Source organism: Loxodonta africana, chromosome 5 (genome assembly GCF_030014295.1).
Source record: "Loxodonta africana isolate mLoxAfr1 chromosome 5, mLoxAfr1.hap2, whole genome shotgun sequence".
NCBI lineage: Eukaryota > Metazoa > Chordata > Mammalia > Proboscidea > Elephantidae > Loxodonta > Loxodonta africana.
In genome coordinates, this window is record NC_087346.1 from 66,140,846 (window position 1) to 66,154,915 (window position 14,070).

At 35.4% G+C, this 14,070-nt stretch overlaps 1 protein-coding gene across 11 annotated transcripts in view; it reads right to left on the reverse strand.

Annotated features, from left to right (window-relative positions):
• The window catches only part of PTPN13 (protein tyrosine phosphatase non-receptor type 13), a 278,545-nt gene that overhangs the window by 142,710 nt on the left and 121,765 nt on the right, over nt 1-14,070 (reverse strand). For all 11 annotated transcript variants that reach the window (XM_064285603.1, XM_064285600.1, XM_064285598.1 and 8 more), the window contains 2 exons: nt 4,620-4,685; nt 2,932-3,117 (listed from right to left, as the gene is read on the reverse strand). In XM_064285603.1, coding sequence (XP_064141673.1) covers nt 2,932-3,117; nt 4,620-4,685 — 252 coding nt within the window. The remainder of the gene's footprint in view (nt 1-2,931; nt 3,118-4,619; nt 4,686-14,070) is intronic.

Below are 14,070 nucleotides of genomic sequence, written 5' to 3' on the forward strand. Positions count from 1 at the left end.
ATTACAGCCTTGGAAACCCTATGGGGCAGTTCTACTCTGTTCTGTAGGGTCGCTAGGAGTCAGAATTGACTTGATGGCAATGGATTTGGTTTGGGTTTTTTGGTATTATAGATAAAAGGGTAAATAGGAAGGAAACTCCTTCTAAGGACCTTCAAGCAGCTCATCGAGATAAGTATTTTCACAACTGCTCAGTAAAATGGGTGCATGGCATATACTATTATTTCTATTTGACAGGTATGTAAAATTGAGGTTAAAGGTGTTAAAACACTAAATCAGTGAAAGAACCAGGACAAGTAACCTGACCTACTGACGTTTACTCTATGCTAATTTTAAATGAGTAACAATTATGGTCGCTTAGAATGAATTTCACATCTGTGACATACTATTTCAGTTACTCAAGGCAATGGCTTCAGAGGAGCATACTGGCTAACAGAATGGATTCTGGAGTCAAAGACGCAGGTTCCAATTGTGTCTCTCTTATTTACCATGGGTGAGGCCATGGGCAACAATCTTTTTAAGCCTTAATTTCATCATCTCTAAAATGGGAATAAAATTATCACTTTTAAACTGAGGTTGTTATCAGGAATAAATGTGACAATGCATATAAGCCTGCACAATATCTGACACAAGTAAACACGTAAAAAATGGTAGCTACTGGAGTAACTTCTGCCCAGTAATGTCCAGAAGACTAGGAAGAGCACTGCAACCATTAATATACTTAACTAAAAATTTTATAATATTATGCTTAACTAAAAATGTGTCTGTGTAAAAGAAGGCTCTCTATATTCTGATACCAACTGATCTTGCTAGTCTCTCCTGGGAAACAACTCCACAGCACAACTCACCCCAAATCAGACTGATTACTATTCCTCAAATTTACCCTGCTTTCTCCTTTCACTGCATTTATCTAAGATTGCCTCCCTTGGCCTAGATTACTCATTCTATCTAGCCTACAAACCTAGTTCAAAAAGCTTTTTCAACAAAGTCAAAATTTGTATCCTTTCCCCTCAAACTCGCATAGTTTTTAAAAGTTTTGCTATTACTTTCAATGGCCGTATTTGCATTTTATAATTAAGCAAATGTCAGTAGGTGATCAGTAAATATGTGTTGTAATAAAGTGAACTAAATGCTAGACCTTAAAGGGACAGAGGTAATTTATTTAGCATAGGCAATTACTAGATGGATAATAGAATTTCTTCACAGACAAATGAAAAAATACTTCCAGTACTTTTACTCTTGGGATAGAATCAGCAAACAGCACAGATGTTTTAGAGGAGGTATGGTGTAGTTGAAAGGTCCCTAGATAAACTAGTAGGAAATTTAAATCCTACAAGTTGTTTGGGTCTCAATTTCCTCACCTATAAAGTGAAGAGGTTAGCATACATGAACATTTCCCAAAGGGAGTTCTGTGGAGCATCAGTGTTAGGACAACTGTGAAAAAGACCTCTGGGGGTTAATAAATTTGGGAATGTGCCATCTACGTATCTATTCCGTTTGAAGATTAGTAACTTCAGCTAGTGTTTTAAAGGCTCCGACAAGTCCTGCAGTTGAAAATATGTTTCATTTTAAGTTGTTTTTCCTCAAGCTTATTTGATCATAGAGGAATTTTTTTTTAACAAAAATGTATTGGAAAGTATCTGGGAAACTTTGGTCAGTAGAGAGGATTTTCATAAATTTTTTAGCAGCATTACCTTTGTTAAAAAAAATCACATGCAGAAATATAAACAAATTAATCAAATAAAATCAGAGTTGCTCTGGTTAAGAAAGGGAAATGGGCAGTCAAGAACCCGACTGATTCTGCCTATACTACCCACGGAAACCCTGGTGGCATAGTGGTTAAGTGCTACGGCTGCTAAGGTGCTCCTTGGAAACTCTATGGGGTAGTTCTACTTTGACCTATAGGGTCGCTATGACTTGGAATCAACTTGACGGCACTGAGCTTGGTTTCTTTTTGTTTTTATACTACCCACATTCCCTCTCCACTACTAAATCTCAAAGGCTCGATGGTGTGTGGTCTACAAATCATTTGTCTAGAAGATCTCTGAGGTCTGTTTCTTATCACCTGGCAAAGCACATAGAGTTGCTATACAACTGCTATACTACTACACTGCTATACTACTGTGCGCCATAAAACATCCTAGTTAAAACAGCGGGACTAAACCCCTAGGGATAAGGAATTAAGAGGAAGCCTGCAAGAATACTGTTCAACAGTGGCAAATTTGTAGCTCACAAAAAAAAAGAGAGGGAAAACCATACAGGGACCATAACCCTAAAGAATAAGGGCAGTTTAGATCCAGATCAGATATCAAAAAACAAAGAGTATCCAAACTAGGGTGAATAGGATAGAATATAGCTTAAGAAATGCAGAGCAGAGCTAGAACTATTAGATACAGAGGTTGTTATTCCTGGGGTTCTTTGTATCTAAGACAAGAGAAAATATATAAGAATTCAAGTCTTAGGCAATCTAGAAGGGATTCAAACATGTATCCCTATATAACAGATGCCAGTGCTCAGAGAAAGTGGGCAGGGTTGGGGGAGCACTAAGGGATCCAGACAGATGAGTGAATGCGAGAAAGGTATAAAGTAACAGAAAGTATATTTAAATATTTTTTAATAAGAAGTAAAAGATGTAAGAAAGGAGACAAGAGCAGACATTTCCAGCTCTAACATGCCATGATTCTATGATATTTCCAGGAATAAAATTCTGAAAAGGACTAACATTCAAAAGATCTAGGAAATTAAGTTATTATGATGGGCTTCTAATTTTTAAGTACTATTTCAAGTAAACAATTAACATTAGAACACGAAATTCAAACTCCTTTTCACTGATAAAATGCTACTTATAGACACAGTGTCTTTAAAGAAAATTTTGTGATATGCTACCTAAATTTTAAGATATAGCTGTATTTACCAATTAGAACTGTATCTTACCCCAGATAGATTTCCCAGAACCAGTTTCACCAACTGCTTCACATAAGAAAATGAAGGTGCACAATTGCTATTCCTAATGTGAGCACTGCAAGCATCCAGGACAGTCCGAACAGAAACCCGAGCGTAGATAACATCCTCACACATTCCAAGCAATATGCTGTTGAGATGATCTCCAAGCTTGATAGGCTGAATATAAAGAAAGGAAAAGTCATGGTGATAAATGTGAGTAAATCTTTTTATCTAACATGAGACAGGCCTTTCCAGGAATCACAATAAATAACACTTCAAACTTTTGCAAGAAATGAATTCTTCATCTAGTTGCATATATATTTTACCTTTCCATGGTCAATATATATATATTAGCAGCAGATGGTTACCCATTATGGGAAGTATTACAGAAAAACTGCTTTTTTGGTATGATAAAGAAATATATTTATTGCATTGTGTCGTAATTAGCTATTTAGTTGCTGCATCCTCCAATGACTTCACAGGCACGGGCCATTATATTCCTATTTTTTTTTTTAGTACAGTGTCTGGCATAAGACAAGTGCTTAATAAATAGTTTTTAATTAATATTAGGTACTTCCAAAATGATTATAATTTCTGATCTCAAAATACAAGTAAATATGTTTCTCTTTCAATTTAAATATTATTTATATTGGCTTTCTTTCCAGTTATCAGAAGAAAGTATAAAGTGTTAATCATAGGCTGTGATCACATTTTACATGTAGTTAGGCTGCATAATATATTTGACACCATTATTTCCAATAATAATTTAACTTTCTCCTCTATATTTACAGAATTGAAAGAGGGGAGAAAAAGAAATACGCAGCATTTTTTCTGCTGTAAAGTGAGACCAAAACAGGTTTGAGAGTATCATTCATCTTTCATAGATCTTAGAATTTTAGAATAAACATCTCAGATGCTTGTTACTTCTCAGATTTAATAAAAAACACACACCTAATTATTTTAGTTTTTGATTCTAAATGTCAAATAAAGCCTAATTCTATGCTATACATTTGCTTTAATATACGTATTTTTTGATTTCCAGTTATTACTTTCTACTGCTTATATCAGATTTTTAGGAATGAGGATTATTTTAGAAAATTAAACGCAACAAACTTGACAAAGACTAGAAGCAGCTCAATGGTCATCAGAGCCTGAGACTTCATCAAGTGTCAATTTAATATCTGTACCTGCTGTTGCGCGAAGTACGATTTTTGAAGTGATAAGAGACAAAAGTGGTGAAGTTCTTTTATACAGTACTCAGTGACATAGAGAAACTATTCCTAACATTTTTGTACCAAAAAAGGTATCTCATTCAGTACCAGAATGACTTATCAAAGACATTTATAACCCCTTTTATCAATCACTGTATTAGAAGAAATAAACTACACTCCCATTTCCCTTGCTATAATTTTTAAAGGGACAGCTACATCTCACAGGCTGAATTGTTCAAACATGAGTAGTTATTGTAATTCTAAGAATATTTCAAAAATAATTTCTTCAGCATTTTATTATTACTTCATTCTGAAAGTATGGCATTACTAATGTGAACAACCAGCACAGAGATACTGGTGTACTTGACAGCATGCTGTAGGACATACATAAATACATGGAAGAGCACTATAAAAAGTATAAAGTCATACAAATGTAAAAATTGTAACAAATGTAAAAAACTGACTTACTTGGCTCTGAGGTACTTCATGATCAGCCCCCCAATACAATGTCATTCCAAGAGAATAAATATGGATCTAGGAATATAATTTTTAAAACGGTATCATTTGACGGTAAAATTTTTAAAAATTTAGCAAGTACTGTATGTTCATAACTTTTTGTTCCAAAGAAAGGATAACACACAACTTGAGAAAATCATTTTATAGTATGCATAAAAGCATGTGAGAACTTAAAACAGAAAATAAGGCTGAAAATTTTTAGAAGAGACTTTTTCTTCCTATCCTTGCCTCCTCCCATCCGAATCCCAAGCCTATCCTGTATGGGTAATCATTGTTATTAGTTTTTATTTATTCTAAAGGTTCTTTATGCAAATTCAAACAAATATGAATTTGTATTCTTACTTTCAAAAAGTAGGAAACTTTAAAAATTATTCAGCACCTTGAATTTTTAACTTAACAATAGAGATGTTTCCATAGCAACGCTTGGTGATATTCTCATCTTTTTACTGCCGCACAGAATTCCATCGTGTGGCTGTAGCACTGTTTAACCAATCTGTTATTAATGGACAGTCAGGTTGTTTCCAAACCTTTGCTATTATAAATAATGTTTCAACAAACACCCTTGTGACATGTCATCTCGTACATGTAGGCATTTTTTTGGACTGATTCTCTGGGATTATGAGTGAAAGGGTAAAACATCTGTAGTTTTAATACATATTTTCGTTATTCTCTTATATAGAAGTTGTATCATTGTACACTTCTACCAGTAACACACAAAGGTTTTTTTTCTACCACCTTGTCCAAAGAATATGTTATGAGGTGTTTGAATTTTTGCCAATCTACAAAGTGAGATATATCACTGCAGTTTTGATTAACATTTCCTTTACTGTGAATGGATGGAGTTCAGTACTTTTCATATATTTAAGGGCTGTTTTTTTCCAGCGAACAGTTTGTCTTTTGATCATTTAGAATCTTTTAATTAATATTAAAATATTCCTATTAAAACTAAAATATTTGGTCAGGAAGAAAGATGGGTTATGGAAAACATTACATGAAACAAACATGTTGCTAAAAACTAATAGTAATGGAAACTGCATGGGTATACTTTCTGAACTAGGTGTCTATAAACTACGTTAAACTACGCAACATATTTAACCACTTTCGTTTCAGTTTCCACTTCTATAAAACTAATATATTGTAGTCTTCTTTTGGGCACCATTGTGAAGATTAAATGTCATTAAAATAAAATACATAAAATACTTGACACAGTGTCGTTTCCTGTCCATTATCACTTTCATGCCTGCAGTGCAATGTCTGATAAGGAACTCAAAGACTTACTACAACTTCGTAGAAAATTACATCTTGACTCAGTAGCAAGTTCAGGGTTCTCAGTATAAAACATACAGTTGCTGATAAACGTGCATGTGAATTACATGATTTTTGATAAGGTTTGATTTTCTAGGTGCATTAATGCTATCTAAATTTGTGAATGTTTCAAATTGCTTTTAAAAAAACAATCAGTATTTGCCAAAAAAAAAAAAAAGTAGCTACTGAGGCTGCTTATGTACACCCAGATACATCATGGGATTTGGTTCCTTGGTTAAGAAGTTTGGGTCATGGCTTCATGGGGCATCCCAGTTAATTGGCTTAATAATGTGTCTAGCGCTTCTGTTCTACCTCCTAGTTCACTGCATAGCACCTGGGGTCTTAAAAGCCTGCAAGTGGCCATCCAAGGCACAACAATTGGTCTCTATTTTTGTGGATCAACAGAGGAAGAGGGACAGTCAGGAACAGGAGGAGAAAATGGATGTGTGGCTAACTGCCTCCACAAGCAACTACATCCTTTGCCATGAGACCAGAAGAACTGGATGGTGTCCAGCTACCATTATTCAACATTCTGATCAAAGATTCTATGGAAGAATTCTGACCAAAAGGGAAAAAATGCAAAACAGAATTTCAAATTCTCATGGAATCCAGATTTTCTAGAGCCACAGAGGCTGTGTGAACCCCTGAAACTACTGCCTTGAGATAATCCTTAAACCAAAAATATCACCTGAAGTCTTGTTAAAACCAAACAGTTGTTTAGCTTAACTATTAAAGAATTTCTGCCTTGACCATTATACTCTATATATATCTATAAGGGATCAAAGTGACAACAGCAACTCGAATGATTAGCTACGTAATTTAGGGGGCATTGAGTTTATGTTAATGGGGGAACAAATTCAGAAAAGGAGAATGAGGATGGTTGCACAACTTAAAGAAAGTAATCAATATCACTAAATTGTACATGTAGAAACCGCTGAATTGATGTCTGTTTGGCTGTGTATATTCTCAACAACAACAAATAAAGTATTAAAAAAAGAAAGAATTACGAGTATATTATGTATATTAAACTATATACTGAAATCCAAGTAAATTATTTTCCTGATTTGGAAAGAAAAATTATGAGATACATCCCGCTTGGAATAATCTATGGGATAAAACAGTCATTTGACTCTACTTATATACTTTCATATCATCCAAATAAAAACCGCTCCAACATATTTCCTTGCAACATTAATTCTGGTTTAAACTTCAGTACACGCACACTTTTGTATACCTACCTAATCTTTTAACAAATGATCTAAAATGTTAAGACTGATTTGAAACATCAATCTAGTTCATACTGTCAAAGTTATGAATAAAGACTTAAAAAAAATTGTCTCTAATTGCAGTCAGTATAATCTTTTATTGAGCTTTTTTTTTTTTTTTTTAATATGCTGTTGTTAGGTGCCATTGTGTTGGTTCCGACTCATAGCGACCCTATGTATAACAGGGCAAAACACTGTCCAGTCCTGAGTCATTCCCACAATTGTTATTATGCTTGAGCCCACTGTTGCAGCCAATGTGACAATTCATCTCCTTGAGGGTCTTACTCTTCTTTGCTGATCATCTACTTTAGAAAGCATGATGTCCTTCTCCAAGGATATTCCCTGCATAGTAGACTATATGATTGATTCAAAATGGCCAGTACCAGTCCATTTCAGCTCAGTAATGCCTATGACAGCAATCTTTTGCATTCCATTTCATTTTTCATGATTCCCAATTTCCTAGATTCATACTTTGTACATTCCATATTCCTAATATTAATGGATGTTTGCAGCTGTTTTTTATTTTGAATAGTGGCACATCAGCAAATGAAGGTCCTGAAAGCTTGACTCCATCCACGTGATTAAGGCCAACTCTACTTTGAGGAGGCAGCTCTTCCCCAGTCATCTTTTGAGGGCCTTCCAACCTGACAGGCTCATCTTCCAGCACTATATCAGACAATGTTCTGCAGCTATTCATAAGGTTTTCACTGGCTAATTTTTTTTCAGAAGTAGACCACCAGGTCCTTCTTCCTAGTCTGACTTAAATATAGAAAGTAGGGAAAAAGTAGTCATTCATAGATCCAACACTTAGAAATGTCCAGTGTTAATAGTTGTGTGCATTTTCTTCCATTTATATAGTCCTTAAGTAAAGTGTTGGAATCACTGGGCGGTGTAAGCAGTTAACCACTTGGCTGCTGATCGAAAGGTTGGGGGATTGAGTCCACCCAGAGGTGCCTTGGAAGAAAAGCTTAGCGATCTACTTCCAAATAAATCAGCCATTGAAAACCCTATGGAGAATAGTTCTGCTCTGACACACATGGGGTCGCCAGGAGTCAGAATCAACTAATGGCAACTGGAAATACAGTGTTATGATGCAGTAAGTACTCTGTCATCCACTTTATTTTCTAATTTTATGACATTGTAATTAGTGAACTTGGTTTGTCTGACAGCAATTGTATTTAGCCTTCTTCTGTAGCCAGCTAACTAGCTTGCTTGCTTTTTTTTTTTCAATCTTCCATGTAGGTTTGAAAAGAATGTGTACTCTGTGTTAGAAACAGAGGTCTACGTGTATCTATTAGGTCAAACATGTTAATTATGTTACTCAAAATCTGTAGGCGCTTAAGATAAAATGGTATTCAAAATCTTTAAGCTCTATCACTCTATGACCACTTAAACAATAATTTCCTCTCAGTTTTTGTCCAACTGCTATTCTCTATAGTATTTCAGCACTTGTGACTACCCACTCACTGAAACTCTTTGATATGTTCTCCCGGTAATTAATCACCTTATCTTCTTCATAATTTATTCAGCCTTAACTACCAGGTTTTCGTTCTCCATTCAATACTCAATGATAAGGAATCACAAATATTCTCTTCTCCTTATTTTATTGTTTCATTTTTTGAACATTTTATTGTGGTTTGGGTAAAAGTTTACAAAGGAAATTTGTTTACCATTAAACAATTTCTACACATTTTGTTTTTGTGACATTAGTTGTAATTCCCTCAATGCGACAGCACTCTACCCACTTCCTCCCTAGGTCCTCGGTTTCCATTCGTCCATCTTTCCTGCTCTTTATAAAATAATATTTTATATTCTTATTGAGTGATACGTTTTCTAAAACTTTTCTAGCCTCTCTCTGTGAATGACTTTTAAATTTACACCTTTACCTCTGATAGCTCCACGGAATATGAGATCTATATTTTTAGCTATCAATTAAGCTTAAAATGTAGAACAAAATTCTAACTCAAAAAGAAAGACCAGACTTGCTGGCCTGACTAAGACTGGAGAAACCCTAAGAGTATATGGCCGTCAGACACCCTTTCAGTTCAGTAATGAAGTCACTGCTGAGGTTCACCCTTCAGCCAAAGAGTGGACAGGCCCATAAAACAAAACTAGACTAAAAGGGCACACCAGCCCTGGGGCAAGGACTAGAAGGCAGGAGGGGACAGGAAAGCGGTAATAGGGAACCCAAGGTGGAGAACTGAGAGTGCTGACATGTTGTGGGGTTGTTAACCAATGTCATAAAACAGTATGTGTGCTGTTTAATGAGAAACTAGTTTGTTCTCTAAACCTTCATCTAAAGTACAAATAACTTACTTTTTTGGTGACATATATAAATAAATCTGGGTGCTCCCCTTTATAATTTCACAGTTCTTTATCCACCCCTTACACTGCCTCTTAAACTACCTTCTTATATTACACGTTAGAAGAGTTATTTCTCTTCTCAAATATGCTCATGGCTCCCAATTAAAAAATTTTCAAATTCTTTATAATGATATTCAAGGCTCACTCTGACCTGCCTCCATCTCCATTTCCAGAGCATTTTTTAAAGTTTTTCCTTCTGTTATCTCTCTTTGCCCTATCAGAACCTAAATACTTCAGCTCTACTAGATAATTCTCTGTTGGCAAACTATTTTCTTCTCTTTCCCAACTTTTTTCGAGCTGTTCTTTCTACCAAGAATATTCTTTCTTCATCTCTGTCAATAAAAGTCCTACCCATTGTAGCTGATGCTCTGAATTTGGACTTCTAGCCTCCAAGACTGTGAGAGAATAAATTTCTCTCTGTTGAAGCTAAAAAGAAAAAAAGAAGTACCACCCAGTATTAACAGACTAAATAAATTATACATGCCATACAAATCTTCTCATACAGAGAAAATCGTTCTCTTACATAATACTGCTACACTTCATTTACATCACTAATGAAGCAGTTAACTAATATTAACTTGTAACATACAGACCTACCTTATTTTATTATGCTTTGTTTTATTGCACTTCACAGATACTGCATTTTTTACAAATTGAAGGTTTGTAACAATCCAGCATCGAGTAAGTCTATCAGTGCCATTTTTCCATCAGCATGGGCTCACTTTGTGTCTGTGTCACATTTTGGTGATTTTCACAATATTTCAAATTTTTTCCATTATTATTATATCCGTTATGGTAATCTGTGATCAGTGATCTTTCATGTTACTATTGTAATTGTTTTGAGGCGCCACGAATGGTGCCCACATAAGACAGCGAACTTTACCAATAAATGTTGTGTGCGTTCTGATTGCTCCACCAACTGGCTGTACCCTCATCTCTCTCCCTCTCCTCAGGCCTCCCCATTCCCAGAGACACAACAATATTGAAATTAGGCCAATTAATAACCCTACAATGGCCTGTAAGTGTTGAAGTGAAGAAAGAGTCTCATGTCTCTCACTTTAAATCAAAAGCTAGAAATGATTAAGCTTAGTGAAGAAAGCAGGTCAAAAGCCAAGACAGGCCAAAAGCTAGGCTTCTTGCATCGATTAGCCAAATCGTGAACACAAAGGAAAAGTCCTTGAAGGAAATTAAAATTTCTACTCCAGTGAACACATGAACGATAAGAAAGAGAAACGGCCTTAGTGCTGATATGGAGAACGTTTTAGTGGTCTGGATAGATCAAACCAGCCACAACATTCCCTTAAGCCAAACTCTAATCCAGAGCAAGGCCTTAAGTCTCTTCAATTCTATGCAGGCTGAGAGGTAAGGAAGGTGCAGAAGAAAAGCTTGAAGCTAGCAGAGGTTGGTTCATGAGGTTTAAGGAAAGAAGCTGCCTCTATAACATAAAAGTGCAAGGTGAAGCAGCCAAGGGCTGATGTAGAAGCTCCAGCAAGTTATCCAGGAGAGAACTGATGAAGGTGGCTACACTAAAAAACAGATTTTTCAATGTAGACAAAACAGTCTTATTTTGAAAGAAGATGCCATCTAGGACTTTCTAAGCTAGAGAGAAGTCAATGCCTGGCTTCAAAGCTTCAAAGGACAGGCTGACTCTTTTGTTAGGGGCTAAGGCAGCTGGAGACTTTAAGTTGAAACCAATGCTCAGTTACCATTCCGAAAATCCGAGAGCCTTTAAGAATTACGCTAAATCTACTCTGCCTGTGCTCTATATATAAATGGAACAACAAAGCCTGGATGACAGCACGTGTGTTTACAACATGGTTTACTGAATAACTTGAGCTCCCTCTTGAGACCTACTTATCAGAAAAAAAGATTCCTTTCAAAATATTACTGCTCAGTGACAATACACCTGATCACCCAAGAACTCTGATGAAGATATATAAGGAGACTGATGTTGTTTTCATGCCTACTGACACAACATCCATTCTGTAGCCCATGGATCAAGGAATGATTTTGACTTTCAAGTCTCATTATTTAAGAAATACATTTCATAAGGCTATAGCTGCCATAGATAGTGATTCTTCTGATGGATCTGGGCAAAGGGCATTAAAAACCTTCTGGAAAGGAGTCACCATTCTAGATGCCATTAGGAACATTCTTGATTCATGGGAGGAGGTGAAAACATCAACATTAACAGGAGTTTGGAAGAAGTTGATTCCAACTCTCATGGATGACTTTGAGGGGTTCAAGACTTCAGTGAAGGAAGTAACTGCAGATGTGGTGGAAATAGCAAGAGAGCTAAAATTAGAAGTGGAGCCCGAAGATGTGACTGAATTGCTGCAATCTCATGATAAAACTTGAATGGATGAGGAGTTGTTTCTTACGGATGAGCAAAGAAAGTGGTTTCTTAAGATGGAATCTACTCCTGGTGAAGATGCTGTGAACATTGTTGAAATGACAAAAATGGATTTAGAATATTACATAAACTTAGTTGATAAGGCAGTTACAGGGTTTGAGAGGACTGACTCCAATTTTGAAAGATGGTGTCCTGTGGGTAAAATGCTATCAAACAGCATAGCACACTACAGAGAATTCTTTTGTGAAAGGGAAGAGTCAACTGATGCGGCAAACTTGGTTGTTATCTTATTTTAAGAAATCTGCAACAGCCACCCCAACCTTCAGCAACCACCTTTCTGATCAGTCAGCAGTCATCAACACTGAGGCTCCACCGTCACCCAGCAAAAAGAATTATGACTTGCTGAAGGCTCAGATGATGGTTACCACTTTTTTAGCAATATTTTTTTTTTTAAGGTATGTACATTGTTTTTTTCAGACATAATGCTACTGCACACTTAATAGGCTACGGTATAGTATGAATGCAACTTTTATATGCACTGGGAAATAAAAAAATTCATGTGACTTGTTTTATTGTGATATTTGCTTTCATGTGGTGGTCTGGAACTGAGCCCGCAATATCTCTGAGGTATGCCTGTAGTTAGATGTGTCCTTTGTCTGAATTCCCCGCTAAAGTGTAGGTTCCTTGAGGGAAAGAGACTTGTTTACACAACTTCCTGTTAGCAGTTAACACAGAACTTTGGCTTTATATTTGTATATAGTTGATATTTAATACTCGTCTGCCGAATTCAGGTAAATGTGCAGAAAGATCAAGACAGCATACTGCTGACTGTTTATATCATATTTATTTGTATATTTCCTTTAGAATTATTTTCAAAGAGCCTCATATGTGAAAACCTTTTCAAATAGCTTCATATAAGAAAAACATTTTTAAGAGATTATGCACAAGGGAATAATACATAATCAAGAATATTTATATTTCTGTTAATATATTGATATTGATTTGTAATTCTTCACAATATTAGCCAGTGCTTTAAGATTCTTTATTATATTTACTTCTGAACACATCATATGACTTATTCTTTTAATTTTTATACTTGCATATATAAAATTAATAAAACAATTCTTACAACTAGGTTATAAAATTGTATACTTGCTGATTACGACAATGCTAAATAAATAAGAAAAATACATATATAGAAATATATATAGAAATAAAAATGCAAAGGAGAAAATTTGCCATATCATTGCAGTGATGCTTTATGGGTCTGAAATTTTTGTAATATTTTTAAATCATTTAAAAATTTGTTAAATTATTTATAATAATATCATTTGGGGCTTAGTATTAGAGAAATATTTCTTACAGAATAAAAAGAAAACATTCTGCTTTTACATTTATTCCAAAAAACTTCTATAGTAAAAGTGCAAAATACTTCCATACACATTATTCATAAGCTAAAAGAGCTTCTACCGTTGCTGCAGTGAGAAAAGACAATGCATAAAGAAGGTCAATGACACCACAGTGTAATTATACTAATCCAGTAACAATGATACAGCACTGGGAGCATTTAGTTCATCTGGTTGACAAATAGCAGTAGATAGGTTACAGACACTGTGTAGAAAAGAGGAAGATCAGGCACACAAAGAATTATCCAAAGACAGCAAGTATTTGGTCTTTGTATTTTCCTCCTCTTTTTACTTAATGAACAAAAAGAAAATACAATGGCTCACATAGTCCAGCGAACTGGACTTCTACAAAAGATATCAGCAAGCTCAGCACCTAAAAGAAATCAGACAGCAGAAATTAAAAAAAAAAAAAAAATGTTTTTGATCTGCTTTTACTGATTATTTATTTAGTTTCCTGGGAAATTTCTGGTTTTGTGATCTCTGCTTGGGCTCTATTTGTACCAAGGCGCTCAATACCTATCTGTATCTGATGGCGAGCACAGAGATTTTATCTGTTTCCCTCCCTTAGTATAGCAGGCCAGGGCAGTTCCAGGTGGAGGAGGGCACATTTGACAATGATGATTCATGCACATAAAGTTCTGTGAAAAGATAGAACAGCTGGTTCTAAAAGATATGCATTTATAGAAGATTTATAGAAGATCTAGTTCACT